Genomic DNA, 14,949 nt, shown 5'->3' with positions numbered 1-14,949 from the left:
ATGTTTTCATAACTCAGAATGTCCAAACATTGCAAAGATTTTCCTAAGACTAACTCAATGAGTGTGTTCATTCATGAGTCCCTGGTCTTGGATAATGCAAAACATAAACACATATTAATCACATTTGTGAACAGCTTGGATTGTAATGGAAATTATAACACAAACCCTTTATAAAAAACAACATCACAGAGTCACGCTTCGCTCAATTTAAAGGTTCAATTGAGAAATGAACTAACTTTAAGAATCATGCTGAAACCAATAATGATTTGACTTCCTGCTTTTAATAGCTGTCATGAGTAAAAGATTTTCTTGCATGCATATTGGTACGTGAGATCCGATACGGAAACTTCTCTGGCATGAACCTACGGCTCTGGAATTTCACCTTCCTGTGTCACTTTAAATGTTCAGACGGGAGGAGGCCTACAGGAGGTCTCTGCATTCTCAGCACGTTTGAAGATCTTGAGCAAATGGCAGTGTTGATTTGACTTCAGAGACTCGTTTGTTATATAAGCCGTGACCAGAAATACAGCTGAGGATCATTCATAACCGGCAGTTAAAATATATGATCTAGTAATAAAATATGACAAAATCATAATGGTGATAATGGATAGCACCTTTATAATTGCATCTCAAAATGTTCAATACATTAAAATACAGAATATATCACATCAAAATATAATAAAGGAGTTACAAAGGGGAGTTTTAAGAAAAACACTAAAATAATATTTATGTCTGATATCAGGGGAAATAAAGTTTCATATTGTTGTAAGTCCCAGTCTCATGTTATCACTAAAATGCATGGGTTAGAAACTTTTAGCAGGGTTAACACACAATGTCATGCTTGGTAACATTTGAACTGGTCTTGGTTCAAAAACGGTACTTTGATAGTTAAAATACAAAATGGGAAGAGAGAAATAAAAAAAATGATAAAATCCCTTTTGCAACAGTGAGGTTTGCGAAAGGTAGGCTGGATCAATATCTGTAAAAAAAACACGAAAATGATGAATGTCCATGCAGAAAAAAGTGCTCTATAATTCAGTGCCGGTTAAAACTCACCCTGTGATTCTGCAGTTATGCGCTTGGACGTGTGACCCTGTATATCTGATATCACATCTGACAATATTATTGGAAAAATCAGACTCCTGCACTTGAAAACCCGGATTCACTGTTACCTGCCAATGAGTCACGTGATGTAAAACTTGCATAATTCTGTTTGGTAATGGAATGACCGATGGGTATCTCACCTTTAAAATATACTGTCCTGGTGAAACGTCTGTGACGTCAATCCACTGACAGTCAATGTTAGCATGATAAGTGTCATAGCAGCCTGGACCCAATCCCTGCTTCGAAAAAATAACACAATAGTTCTACACAATGATATAACATCAGTGTAAAGGATTTGGATCATAAACATTTTGTTGACCTGTGTGTGAGCCGTGCAAGCATATCGTCTCCTCACGCCCGGATCACAGTTGGTGTCCTCCAGACAGAAACTGGCTTTGTGACCCTCAGCAACCTTTCTGCCCGTGGAGGCGTCCAGTAGGTCATAGTGGCTGAAAGCCTCCATGCTGTGGTAATGTCTTCACAACAAAAACCTTATCAAAAGAGTTAAAGAACACACAATACAAAAGAGAAGGAAATGAAGTCAAAAGCTTACTGATGGCAACTGTGCCATTCCCACTGAGGGTGCGGTTTCACAGGGAGAAAATCCGCCGTCCCTTGGTTTTTAACTCTCTGAGGGAATCGGAGAAGCACACGATAGTCCAGATCCCTGATGCTTGGGCTGTACGCTGAACTACATAGAGAAGGCAAAAACTTTTTCATTTAGCATTAAAGAGACTTCACATTTTGCCTTAAGAGGCAGATTTCCTTTAAAAAACGATGCGGGGTCATACCTGGAGAGGCAGTTCTCCTCAGCAGCACATCTCAGTGAATACATCTGTACTCTCTGAATGTATGACGCCGCTTGGATAAAGTATGGATCAGGGATGAGATCAGGCAGGGCTGGAAAATATTAGAACATTCATACAAAGAATGTGTTTTAGTGCAAGGGCAAATATTCATTTCACATTTATTTCTATAGCCCTTTTAATGTGATGTAAAGCAACTTTATAGAGAATGCATGTCAGACAAAAGAAAAACTGTAAGAAATATGGAAAATTGAATAAATATAATATAAAACCCCCCTTGCCATCCGTTTACACCTGGAACTATTATCGTTTTTTTCTATAAAAAATCATATTAAAAGAGATTCTCTGTTGTTTTTACCGTTGTGGAAATAACTGGTGCCATAACCAGATGGACTCTGGGGTTGTATGTTCGCACTTCCATACGGGAGTAGATTATAGTTGAAAGAGTTTCTACCATGAACATTGCTTGGTTCATCCCCAATCATACTGTCACCTTCTCCATCCACGTGGAAAGGAAGATTTAATCCATCTCTGATGTTAACAGATGGTGACAGTAAGGATGCGCCAGGCACTACACTGGATCTCGAAAGCTCGGTGTGATTCGCCTTTATTGCAGAAAGTTGTGGTTGAGGAATGGGCTTCTCCACTGCATTATTAGTGGCTGGAATTTCAGTGCTCGAAACAGGTGATGGCACCAGCTTTCTAGCATCAAAGCTTGTGCTCAATGAAGAGACCCAGGGTGTCAGTGTAGTCGTGCCGGTTGCTGATGGTGCGCCAGAGCGCAAAGACCGGGTGCGTAAAAACGCAATCCTCTCCATGCGTAAAGATGCCAAACGTGCATTGTTCTTCCTCGAATGGGATGCGAGAGCTGATACCACGTAGGGTCTCGCATCCACTCCATGAACAGCACCGTTCGTGGCACTTGATATGCGCTCCGGCGCGTACTCGGGATGCGCAACGGTTTGCGCTCTTGGAGCAGCGAAACGTCTCAGTAAAACCCTCCCTGTTTGTCTGGGTATCACATGGCGGGTCAGAAAGAACCTTGTGTTCCGTCGCGCAGAATCCAGTGTGTGGTACTGGGTACCAGAGCCCAGTAAACTAAAAACCTGCCCGTTATTTTCCCACTGGACCCTGTGTTTCCAGGGACCATGTCGCTGCGCGGTGCTCAAACACGCCAGATGTATGGAGACGAGGAGGATGAACGAATATTCCGTCATTTCTATTAATTTAGTATTTAAATAAATGTTTATTTATTTACTGGTATTTTGGAGCCAGGTTAAACAGAATGTGAAGTATCTTGAGCTCCTCAAAGCTGTTAAGTACAGTAGGTGATCATGGTTGAATACTCTCTCTCTCTCTCTCTCTCTCTCTCTCTCTCTCTCTTTACTTTTTCCTCCCGGAACTTTCACATGTTTCCAAAAGATTTTTTTTGGTAGCAGACTATCAACACGAAGTTCACACTTTACTGTAAAAGAGTCATTGAGATTTTCGTAACCGGTCACTAAAGATTTAAATGAATAAGAAGGAACAATAATAGCACTATTTCTGTATTTTAAACCAGCCCATACATTCAAACAGCCTGTTGTGCTGTAAGAGAGGGACGCTTATAGGTAATCAAGGTTGGTCTGCATTTACATTGAAGTGTATCAGGTGTATGTGAGGATCTTTACAACTAGGGGGCGTTTTAGTCGTTCTATTGATTCGCAAGGAGGTTTAATGCGTAAATATGAACTGCTTGAACTTTGCTTTAGAGGGTTGTTCACCCAATAACATAGTAATAGAGGTAATCTTGGTTGATCTACATTAACATGGAAGCGTACCAGAAGTATAGGAAGATCTTTACCACCAGGGGGTGTTTGAGTCATTCTATTGACGTACACATGAACTGCTTGAACTTTGCGTAGAAGTGTTTTTCACCCAATGTTCTTCTTTTTCATTTTCTTCATTCTTCCACAACGTTGGTAACCAGACATTGGCCTCCATTGACTTCCACTATATGGACACAAAACCATTTCTCAAAATATCTTGTTCTGCAGGAGTCATATACATGTATGACAGAATATCTATTATTGGTGATCAATCCCTCATTTATGTTCTTGGTGGAGCATTGCGTTAGTATAGAAAAGGCCATGGGCTCAAGTCGTTTTAAACAAAAGCGTCTGCCAAACGCATTAATGTTAATGATGAATGTTTTGAACTATTACATGAGCATAGACAAACAGGATATGGCAGTGGAAACGGCCATTATGAGTTCTGGAATGGTGCCTGACATGCCAAGATCACAGATGAATCTACTCTTTACAGAGCCCCCCTCCCTATGAACTTTTTAAGCTAGTCCTTTTATAAGGACACTTTGTTTCTTACTGTGAATGTCCTTTTCCTTCCACTTACATCATTGCACTAATATCTGAAGTATGTGTATACATTTGTCCTTTCTTGGTACACCACTGAAAACACCGGCACATTTAACAGAGTTTAAAAAATGAGCCCAAGATTTATTCAGGAAAATGTCTAGACAGTGTTTGTTTTCATTCAAGGAAGCATTCTGAACATATTTTATTAGAAGCAAAAATAAATAAACTTGCATTAAGGTAGAAATGCGTATTGGATTTTAGACTGTATGCAGTTAAAGTTATGGATTTGGGAAAATAACCTAAAAGTCTAAATAGGAGATGGAAAATTAGACATTTAAGTCAATGTCCTCATGTATACGACTAGCTTTGTTACATGGAGAAACACATCCCTTCTGTTACTAGTAAATGTATAGAAGTCATACAACTCGTAGACAAATCCCCATATTCGCTTTAATTTGAACGAGGACTCCATGGACACCCTGATAAGCCACAAAGACACTTTATGGTGCAAATAGACAGATACATGAACTTCATTTAAAAGGATAAAAACACATCTGGTTGATGTGTAAACCATACATGCCCAAAAGATGTAGTTTATTGTTACAATGCATGTTTTTCAAGATGTAAAACAGAATTAAAGAAATCAAAGCACAATGTTTATTGATACAGTTAAAAACGAAGTTTGGAAACACTTGTGTGGTTTCCATGATGGAGTGCTTTAAAGTCAGCAACAATTAAAAAGAAAATAATCAAACAGAGTTAACAAACTAAAAGCAAAATCAAATGTTCTTTTGTGTGCACTTAAGTTACATTCTATTTACAAAACAATCGCCGTAAAAAAAAGACCAAGATTTGCATTTACAATTTGTACATAGATCCTTGAATGCTGAAAAACAAGATAAAATTGCGTCATTAAAAAGTTATTTATTAATATAGATTGGTATATAACATACAATTCTGAATCTGCCTTTTCTCACCTATAAGCGATTCAGGAGTGTGTTGTGGATGTCTTCGTAAACCTGATTGTACATCTCATCTTTCGTTTTTAAGCCATCGATGTATTCTGATCAATGAAAAGCAACACAATGAATATCTTTACAAAATATGATGGGTTTTTATTTGAAGCAGAACATTGTGTAAACCGCACCAATTGGCAAACCGCACGTCTCCATCTCATGTTTGTGTTTCAGGTACATGGGCCACACGTGTCCGTCAAAGAGGCCGGGAGGATCCGGGACAGTATACTGCCGTGTACTGAAAGAAAAACATCATACAGAATGATTGTTCTGCCGCCAATATTTAGCTATATTCATGCGTTTGATTGTTGTATTTTCAACACACCTTCTCCTGTTTTTGCACTCTTCATATGGGATGCTTATGTAGTAACTTTTGTCAAAGACATCCACCAAAGGCCTGTTTGGAGAGAAAAGAGTTTAATCTTCTGATTAAAATAAAGGTAGTCACATGCTTAAAGAACATACATGGGAACTGACTCATTTACTGATTACAGCACATGTAAGGGGGTTTAACACAGCGACCCGGTTAAATCAGCACACGCAAACCCATATGCCCCCAAAAGCCCTATGCACTTCCTTATCTACACCCATGCAGGAAGTCACATGACCAGCAGTGAAACGTCAAACTGTACACAGTGTGTACTTATGCGCTCAATGCAAGATATGCAGCATGAAAAAAATCTAATCTTTGCCAGTCATGACGTCTGGGCTTTAAAATGTGAGAGGTACCACTCACTTGTAATTGTACAGTAGAAATCCTTCTACGATAAGTATGTGAATTTGACTCTCGGGGTCCTCCATCTCGGCGGCTGGGGTTACCTGGACACCGTGAGAACGGGCAAACTTGACCGGGTTCTCCATCCAACCCTTGATTGTGTTCACCATGGCCTCCATATCCAAAGACGTGATCACTACAAAAGAAGAACGAGAACTTTATGAACGACTGGAAATGTGAAAATGAGCTCAATTTGAATGACAAAGCCACACTGGAGGCAATGGAAATGGATTGGGAGGGACTTTTTACAACGTTTGTTAAAGGCAAGGCGAGGCGAAAAATGAGTTATTTCACTCCTACAGTTACGTATTCTTACCATCCCACTGTCTAAAGCCGTCCGCTCCGACTGGTATCTGATCCGGCGGCTGAAATAACAGTGACCAGTAAAACACTGTAGCAACTGTCATCATCTACGTCTATTGTGTATAATGCAGCCAGACTGCTGATCTAGAATCAGGTCTCGCTGGTTTTAACCTGATGAACACAACTTGACACATGGGAGCAAACTGATCATGGATCAGCACTCATGTTGCACATATAAACTACCCTCTACCTTATTACAGAAAAATTTAAATAAATAAAAAAAGTTAAAAGTTTACTTATTACTTTAAATAATAGCCGAATTGTAAATGTAATACTAAGTTTAGTAAAATTCATGCAAGCCAGTTACAATATGGAAAGTAAAAAAAGCTATGTGTGATTAAATGGTAACACAAACAAAATTGTATTAAAGTAAAAAATTATTTGCGTTAAACCCACCTTGAAAAAGTCATCCTGGTGAACCACACAACAGTTTGGCAAGGCTTTTATTAACCTGTTCGTCAAGGTGGTTTTCCCACCATTGGTCACACTGGAAATAAAATGATGTTGATGTTAAAACAAAATAATAGATCCCATTTAAAATGTTAGTAATGCAAAAAAGATGAAAGAAATACAATTCATATAAATCTGTTCGGCTAATTGTTTATATTGCCAAGGTAAGAAAGTAAAATGGCGGGACGTCATCACAACAACAAACTAGCCCACGTTTATTTTATCATGCATACACACTGCTTTCTAATATAATAACTAGTTTACAGGTTTAATATTAAACGGAATGTCTAAAACGTCTTACAGCGACATGTACAAGTAAAGCGTTTATTTGATTTTAGGCTTTTGTTTTAAAGCTTGTGTGCGAAATCTCGTCTTGTAACACACAGCGTAAAAAGACATTGGCGAAACAATTAATAATAAACGCAGTAAACGGACATTCACAGCAATAAAAACACAAGTTTAAGTGATGATATCGGTTTATAAAGTGGTAAAGACCGTTACAACATCTTGAGAACTTTCGGCGCGCAAAGGTTTTTAAATCTCCCGCTCAAAGTTTAAACAGGAGTTTCAAAACTCGCGATACATTTCAACGGCTGTCAAATAGGCAGCGAGTCGGTCTAACAAAAACGATGACTTACTATTGTCCATATATGAGCTATATCATTACTTTACCTACTTTGACCCACAGGGTTAGACTATTACATATAGCATACGATGTTATTGTTCTCAAAAGGATACTTACCCGCCTATTCCTATAATGTACTTCATCGTGTCCGTGCTGGTTACTCGAGATGATCACAAGCCGTGGAAAATGTAGACTATAACAATTCCTGAGTGAAATAAATTCCTTCTCTTATCATCACAGTCACGCCAAGTCGCTGAATGAACACACTCTCGCACGTGAGTATTTAAGCAAACTAATACGTCACAAGGAAGGCGTGGCTAATGGGCTAAGCAACTAATAGTTTTGGGCAGGAAGAACATGCAGGACGTGCAGAATGACAAAACTCGCAGGAATTTTTATTAAAGAAAGAACAAATAGTACAAAATAACTTACTAAAGCTTTAAACAACACAGCCATCGAAGTGCTGGTGCTGCAGATTAGCACGTTTTGAGTTGAACTAATGTCTGAAGATTGTAAAGCATGTAAAGTATGATAAACTGTAAAAATACATAGCCATGTAAAGAAATGTAAATTCCCGTTCCATTAAAGTGCTCTTATATAGATTGAATTAGGAAAATTACATTCTGTCCTGTAATACCAGCTGGCAAGAGCAGTGAGTTCATTAAAAGGGTCTAGGGTGTTATCTTGAAATGCAGATATCCTTGAATGAACTTACGCATATTTAGGTTAAGGGTCCCATGGACAGAGTAATTATAGATGATATGATCCATGTCATATAGAGGAAAAAATCCAATGCATCCTAAATAGCCGGATTTTATCCACTTTTATGTTTAGAGTGTAAAAGAAAAAATACATTGCCTGCCATTCAATGACAATCAAAGGTGTAAGTTAACGTGTTTATGTTTTGATTATATTACTATAGTCAGTCATGTGTGAGTGATTTAAAGCCAAACAGTCAGGTATGTAAGTAACAAGGGCACAATTTATGACTGGAATTGTTTCCTGTCGCCAAATAAGATGTGTACGTCCATGACAAGTGAGGGTCATTCTTTATTTAGGCCATCGAGAGTGTGACTGGTCATTCATCCGTAAAGACCTCTGATGTGTCAGTCAGACATACTGAAATAGCCAGGTCATGAGATGAGGCGTATGTGGTTGTAACGTCATCTAAACAATTCTATTAAGACTCATAAACACCAAATTAGTTTAGATATGAGTTGATATTGTTTGTATCTCAAATATTATTGTTTTTATATATGTAAATTAAATTACATGCAAAATATTGACGCAAACTTGGGTGTCCCGTAAACGGAACGGGTGACAGTTAACAGTCATCTGTGTATATACGTTTTTGTATTTATATATAATTTGTATGATATTTAAATATTTAATACTTGCTACACATGCATCGGTTTGTATTTATATAGGCCTATATATAATGTTTATACAGAGTACACCAACATATATTATGTAAACAAAAACGTTTATTCTGAAGACGATTAGTTGCGATTAATCATTATGCAGCCCTAGGTACATATTAAAATATGATCCCAAAATGAAATATTATGATTATGTCCAAAGTATTTCTGCATCCACGGTGGCCCTTCTAGCATTATTATGTAAATATTATATTATGTTTGCAAATAACACATTTGGTAACACATACGAAATCAACACGACATACACAATTATCGTAGGCATACACCAGAATGTTTAATTTAAGATATTATCAAATATAAGGCAACAAAAACGCTACTGCACATTAATGCCAAACAATCAGAGTAATATGACCGGCACCTATCATTTACAAAAGCTTATAATGAAACAAGATGAAAATAATACATTCCAAGCGAAACAAAACAAAACAAAAAAATATCAAGTTACATTTGTTTAGGGCACAGGCAAAAAAAAGTACAGAGGAAGATAATCCACATGCACCACCTATCAAATTGAGCAGATTAAGGCAGGTGACGGATCACATGACATTCGTAAAGATGACACTGAACGGCCTATTTCAAATACTATGATGAATGAGCAGTAAATCTGTTTTTGGACAAAGCAAAAGCACAACCTGTTGGTTGATATTCAGACCCCCTGTTTTAATTTGTGCCTTGGCAAACCAAAGTAAGCATGTTCCTCCCTCTTTCTTGCTGATCTGAGACGTGTTTGAAGTTTTCTAATATATGTATTAATATACAGTCTATATACTGTATATATTACATAAGGTATGAAAGATGATCCAAGATCAGCAGTAAAGAGTAACAAAAATGTGTAGCGTATAACCACCAGCAGGCTTTCCAATTCAGTGTCCATGATCTCCAATAGCTGTTGTCCTGAAAGCAAACGTGTTTGGATGTCTGAGAAATTTTGTACATTATACTTGACATTGAAAGTATTGTTACATTGTGTCAAGCGCCATCACTCACCTCTCTGGATTGCTCGAGTCCTGTTGCTGTTTTTGTTGTGGATCTCTCTGCTCCTGCTCCACACTGAAACAAAGCAAAGGATTTTGGGTAAACAACCCTCTGCTTGACTTTCAACAATCCAATCGACATGCTGTATAAATAGTGCTGATTGAGGAGATTGTGTGTTACCTCTCCATTCTTGCTTTAATTCTTTCCTCTTCGAACCTGCAAAGAAAAATCGATCATAAAATCAAATTTAGACACGTCAGTTTTATGTTAAATTTAGATGGTCGGACGGTTTACTGGTCCTTACTGTAAGACACACTCTGGGATCTGAATATGCTCCAACGGGATGATCTTCTCCAGTTCTTCCAGACTGTGCACGTAACGGATCTTATTCATGAACTTCACACTGGAGAGTGACACAAGAACCTCATTTTTGCCTATGTTAAGGTCACGTAAGGATTTTAGAAATAAGATAAAGATGATGCCACGGTACCTGATGAAGGGTTTGGAAATGGCCAGAACGGTGCGGATAAACCACGACGGGTGAGTGATGATCAGTGACTTCAGGTTCTTTCTCAGCCTTAACATGCAGATTAGAAGACGTTTCTTATGTTATGTATATTTTAAGTTATTTAAATACAAAACAGATGTGTATAAAAGTTTTTTTTTCATACCTTCTGTCAATCATCTGATAGCATTTCTTCAACCAGCTAATGCCTGGCATTTTACTACGAGGGGTTCCTCCGTTAATGAAAATGATCAGGTAGTCCTCCGCCACCAGCATCTCCAAACTGCTCACCACGTACCTGAGGGACAGCACGCACGAGAACGAACGAGTGAAGAGAAGCCAAATTACATAGACGTAGTGAGTCCAAAATGAGGTTTTTTTAACAAATCTATTGCATTTCAGAAGAAATATGTGGTCTAAAATAGGACCATTTATACTTACAAAGAATATGTATATATATATATATATATATATATATAAATACAGGTATATACAAAAACTTATAAAGACTTACTGTATATAGACATACAACATATAGTATTATAAGGACATACTATATATGGATACTATAAGTCTAGATAAGTTTTTTGACTTATATGTAATGGACTTATACAGTATTGGACTATATAGACACACAGTGACACATATAGACATACCGAACATACGTTTTTATAGATGTAAACAGGACTTTATAGACATACTGTACATACTGTAGATATTTATAACAGACATGAATGGAAATATATGACTTACAGTACAGTATAGTTGAGTATATATACACACGTATATAGACCTACATATTTCTCTATATATTTATATAGACTAATATAAATTATATTGGAACCCTTTTACAATCCATGGTGCTTTTCTTTTTTTTAAACTTAAAAGCCTCGGTTGTTATAATTTCAGGAATAGTTTTTATTAAAATTTGGTTCTGTGTTTTCCCCTGCAGCTCAGTGGTTGGAGCATCCCCCTAGCAACGTTAAGGTCATGGGATCGATCCCAGGGATTGCACATACTCAGAAACAAAGTGTATAGTATAATGCAATGTAAAACGCTTAGGATAAAGTGTCTGCCAAATGCTTGAATGTACTAATTTATTTTTCATTTTTTGTATTAAATATTGCTTTAATAGCATCTCTGTGGTAAATATGTATGTGGTTTCCTTACAGAAAGAGGTTTTCCATGAGATAATGATAATCTGGACAGCTGTTGTCGGGAAGGTAACAGGCCGAGAACACAATGATGGCGTTCACACCCTCGCCGTAGTATCCTAAAAACAGAAGACAACTCAAGATGCAGTAGAGAAGCATCTGATGTCCATTTTCTTCACTTTGGGAAGACGTGAGGTACCTCCATGTGATATGACACGTAGATAGGGCCGAATGACCTGCATGTCAATTCGATGTTCCTGTTCTCCGATGATCACAGTCCTCCACAAACGACCGTTGACACCGGACCCGTCCACGGTATCTCCTTCAACGTCGCTCTCGGCAGGGGGAGGTTTGGCCGAGGCCACAGGCGTATCATCTGAAAATCATACATTTGTGTGGATCTAGATGTTTAACACAGTATAAATCAAAAAGCAAAGTGGCACAACCCTTACCCTCCCACTCCAGGTCGTTGCCATTGGTGATGAACTCCAGAGAGTCGGACTCATCGGGGGTCTCGATATCGTCCACGTTAATATCCAGATCATCCGGGGTCTCCAAAAAGTCATCGGAAATCAAGGAACCTTCGCTCTGGTCAAGGGACAAGTTCATGTCTGGGGCCACCAGCGTACGCCGCTTCCGATGAGCCCCACCCCCTCCAGCTCCGCCAATGAGGAGGGAGTTTGGGGGAGCTGAACCAATGAAAATAAGCGTTACCGAATTACAAAATGTGAAAATGCACAACACAAAGACGTTTAAGACAAAATCACTTACAATTTCTCCCCTCGCTCAGGGCACAGGACGACTCCATGTCACCCTGCACAGGAAGTGACCTAATAAAAGAAACATTTCAATTCCTTTCAATCGCTTCAAAATTCGACCTTTTGTGGTACACTGAAGGTAGAAAGTCCTACAAGTTTTGCAAATTAATTTTCAGGTTCTGTTCCTTTAAAACGGGATCAGATATGTAAATTAGCAGCGTGGACCCCGGGGGTCCTCGCACACATAATAGTGGGGGTTGTCAAAGCCGGTGGGCCCGCAGCTGCTGCTTCTGTGCAAGAAAAGATGCTCTTTAACCTGAAGTGAACGTCGTTTCGAATCAGAAGACTGGAGAAAGACATCAACAAAGCAAAATATCCACACTGAAAGACTGAAGAATGCATGCAACAGTACTAATTTATACTAGTCAATAAGAATCTATTTATATAAATAATTGCATGAATCATAGTCTAAATAAAGAATGATCCATATATAGAGCTTTATCAGATTTCTATATCTTACATTGGATGTCAGTATTGAAGCATCCAACATGTTCATGTACAATCTAACACAATGTGTCATTTCAGCATGCTTTAAAAATAGCTTTCGAAGACAGAGCCCACAAACGCACATCAAAGATGCTTACCTGCTGCTTAAGATAAACAAGGTTTTTTGCTGGTTTCTTATGTTGTGACGCCTCACTCAATGCACCCGTGAAATGTCATTGTGCTAAAGATGTTTAATATTTAACAAGCATCACTTCCAAGAACACAGCCGTGTATATCCTCACCTCCCTCCATTTTCCTGATGATGCTGCTTGTGTTGTTGGCAGCTCGCTGCGTCACATGATGACGTGGCTCCTTTCCATTTATGGAGAGGGCTGCACCTGCTCCTCTCAGCATCCGTTCAGCATCTCAAGCTGGAGTCACTCACCAAATGATGCACTTTGCATCCAGGCTCGGAAGCTAATTCACAGCTATTGTTTGGGAGGCTTTGTGCATTAAACTCATAAATGAAGATTGCAAAAATATCACAATTATTAACTTATTTTCAAAGCTATCAGGTCCTGTACGTTAAGAAGGGATGTGCTGTGAGTGAAAATGTAGGAAACAATCTGGCAAACAGGCATATTACAGAATTCTGTTGATCATGTCTCCAAATAAAACGTTTCATTTATCTTTTAAAATATGTTCAGTCCTTTTCCTCTTTTCTATTGAAGGTTTGGGGTGAATAGGGCATTTGTTATTTAGGACCATTCACATCCTATGACCACTGAAACACAACAGACCCTTTGAAATGGGAAAATCTGGTTAACGCTATTACACCTTGAGCCAATAGATAGCGCTAATGTACAAGATATCTCTTCACTTTCATGCTATAAGCACTCTGGGAGATATATGTAAAGCATGTCATGCTTTTAAGTTTACAAAAACATTATTATTTTAATACTTTTATTTTATTTTAAATATATATATTACATTCTTTTGTATTATAACGTTTTTTTATTTTGTGTGTTTTAATCATTTTAGTGGTTTATTTACTATTTTTTACTTTGTTTCATTTATTATTAGATAATTTAGTTTTTATTTTATTCTTTTACGGCATTACTTTGTATTTTGTTTCGTGTTCATTTACTAATTTTGTTTTTGTGATTTAATTTTGTCATTGCTTTATTTTGGATTTTTTTTTCAACTGTTTCGTTTTTGCTTTATTATTTATGGATCCACTATGGAGAGCCAATTCCTCAAAAATAATTAAATATATAAATGTCTAAAAAGTCATTATGTACATCATTTCATTAATAAATGCACATAAATAAATAGATAAATGTAATACTATGAAAATAAATAATGGACAAATTGACTTGAATAAACAAATACAAGTATTTCTTTATGTATTACTTTTTAAATTTTAAATTTTAAATATCAAATGTAATCCTTATTTTATTTTTGTATTAAGGTTGCCCTTAAATGCAAATAAATAAATAGATAAATGTAATACTATGAAAATAAATAATGGTAAAATTGACTTGAATAAACAAATACAAATATTTCTTTATGTATTACATTTTAAATTTTAAATATCAAATGTAATCCTTATTTTATTTTTGTATTAAGGTTGCCTTTAAATGCATATAAATAAATAGAGAAATGTAATACTTTGGAAATAAATAATGGACAAATTGACTTAAATTAACAAATACAAATATTTCTTTATGTATTACATTTTAAATTTTAAATATCAAATGTAATCCTTATTTTATTTTTGCATTTAGGTTGCCAATAATAATTATTCTGTATTTTTTACTTTACTTTATATTTTATCATTTCATTTGTTTTTTTTATTTGATAATTCAATTATGCATACACTGTTTTATTTAAGTGTTTAAACATATATGTATTAATTTCATTTTGAGTAATTTGGGACCCCATAATTATGCAGTATTTTAATCGTATTTCTGTTTCAGTTTGTGTGTGTTTTTTTAGTAAGTATGTATTCCTTTATATTGTATTTTATAAAATTATTTAGCGTTTGTTTTATCATTTCACTGTACTATTTCATTATTACATTCAAATAATCATTCATTTTTTATTAAAAAAAAAGAAAATCCATCATGACCTTTACGT

General features: G+C 36.8%; 3 protein-coding genes across 5 annotated transcripts; all 3 read right to left on the bottom strand.

The window, feature by feature from the left end:
• Window positions 1-439: 439 nt before the first annotated feature.
• On the bottom strand, window positions 440-3,206 carry loxl5a (lysyl oxidase-like 5a). 2 transcript variants are annotated; one of them, XM_056759290.1, is made up of 7 exons: window positions 2,269-3,206; window positions 1,896-2,004; window positions 1,658-1,795; window positions 1,424-1,580; window positions 1,245-1,340; window positions 1,057-1,172; window positions 440-979 (listed from the first exon to the last, which is right to left on the bottom strand). In XM_056759290.1, the coding sequence occupies exons 1-7, from the start codon at window positions 3,125-3,127 to the stop codon at window positions 973-975; spliced, it is 1,482 nt and encodes a 493-aa protein (XP_056615268.1). In that variant the 5' UTR covers window positions 3,128-3,206; the 3' UTR covers window positions 440-972. The 2 variants fall into 2 exon arrangements, with proteins under 2 accessions (XP_056615268.1, XP_056615267.1); XM_056759289.1 differs by having other exon boundaries at window positions 1,057-1,340.
• Window positions 3,207-4,747: 1,541 nt separating this feature from the next.
• mibp (muscle-specific beta 1 integrin binding protein) lies at window positions 4,748-7,766 on the bottom strand. 2 transcript variants are annotated; one of them, XM_056757841.1, is made up of 8 exons: window positions 7,611-7,766; window positions 6,815-6,905; window positions 6,372-6,420; window positions 6,017-6,191; window positions 5,606-5,677; window positions 5,412-5,518; window positions 5,242-5,327; window positions 4,748-5,150 (listed from the first exon to the last, which is right to left on the bottom strand). In XM_056757841.1, exons 1-7 carry the CDS (start codon window positions 7,634-7,636, stop codon window positions 5,242-5,244), a joined length of 606 nt encoding a protein of 201 aa, XP_056613819.1. In that variant the 5' UTR covers window positions 7,637-7,766; the 3' UTR covers window positions 4,748-5,150. The 2 variants fall into 2 exon arrangements, with proteins under 2 accessions (XP_056613819.1, XP_056613820.1); XM_056757842.1 differs by lacking the exon at window positions 6,372-6,420 and having other exon boundaries at window positions 7,611-7,659.
• Window positions 7,767-8,985: 1,219 nt separating this feature from the next.
• On the bottom strand, window positions 8,986-13,237 carry atcaya (ATCAY kinesin light chain interacting caytaxin a). Its single transcript, XM_056757840.1, has 11 exons — window positions 12,969-13,237; window positions 12,338-12,396; window positions 12,019-12,255; window positions 11,766-11,942; window positions 11,583-11,685; window positions 10,579-10,710; window positions 10,398-10,484; window positions 10,212-10,310; window positions 10,088-10,123; window positions 9,920-9,982; window positions 8,986-9,826 (listed from the first exon to the last, which is right to left on the bottom strand). The coding sequence occupies exons 2-11, from the start codon at window positions 12,372-12,374 to the stop codon at window positions 9,796-9,798; spliced, it is 1,002 nt and encodes a 333-aa protein (XP_056613818.1). The 5' UTR covers window positions 12,375-12,396; window positions 12,969-13,237; the 3' UTR covers window positions 8,986-9,795.
• Between the last annotated feature and the right edge of the window lie 1,712 nt (window positions 13,238-14,949).

This window comes from Triplophysa dalaica, chromosome 10, assembly GCF_015846415.1.
Source record: "Triplophysa dalaica isolate WHDGS20190420 chromosome 10, ASM1584641v1, whole genome shotgun sequence".
In the NCBI taxonomy this organism is placed as follows: Eukaryota; Metazoa; Chordata; class Actinopteri; order Cypriniformes; family Nemacheilidae; genus Triplophysa; species Triplophysa dalaica.
This window is presented reverse-complemented; position numbering and strand designations above follow the sequence as displayed.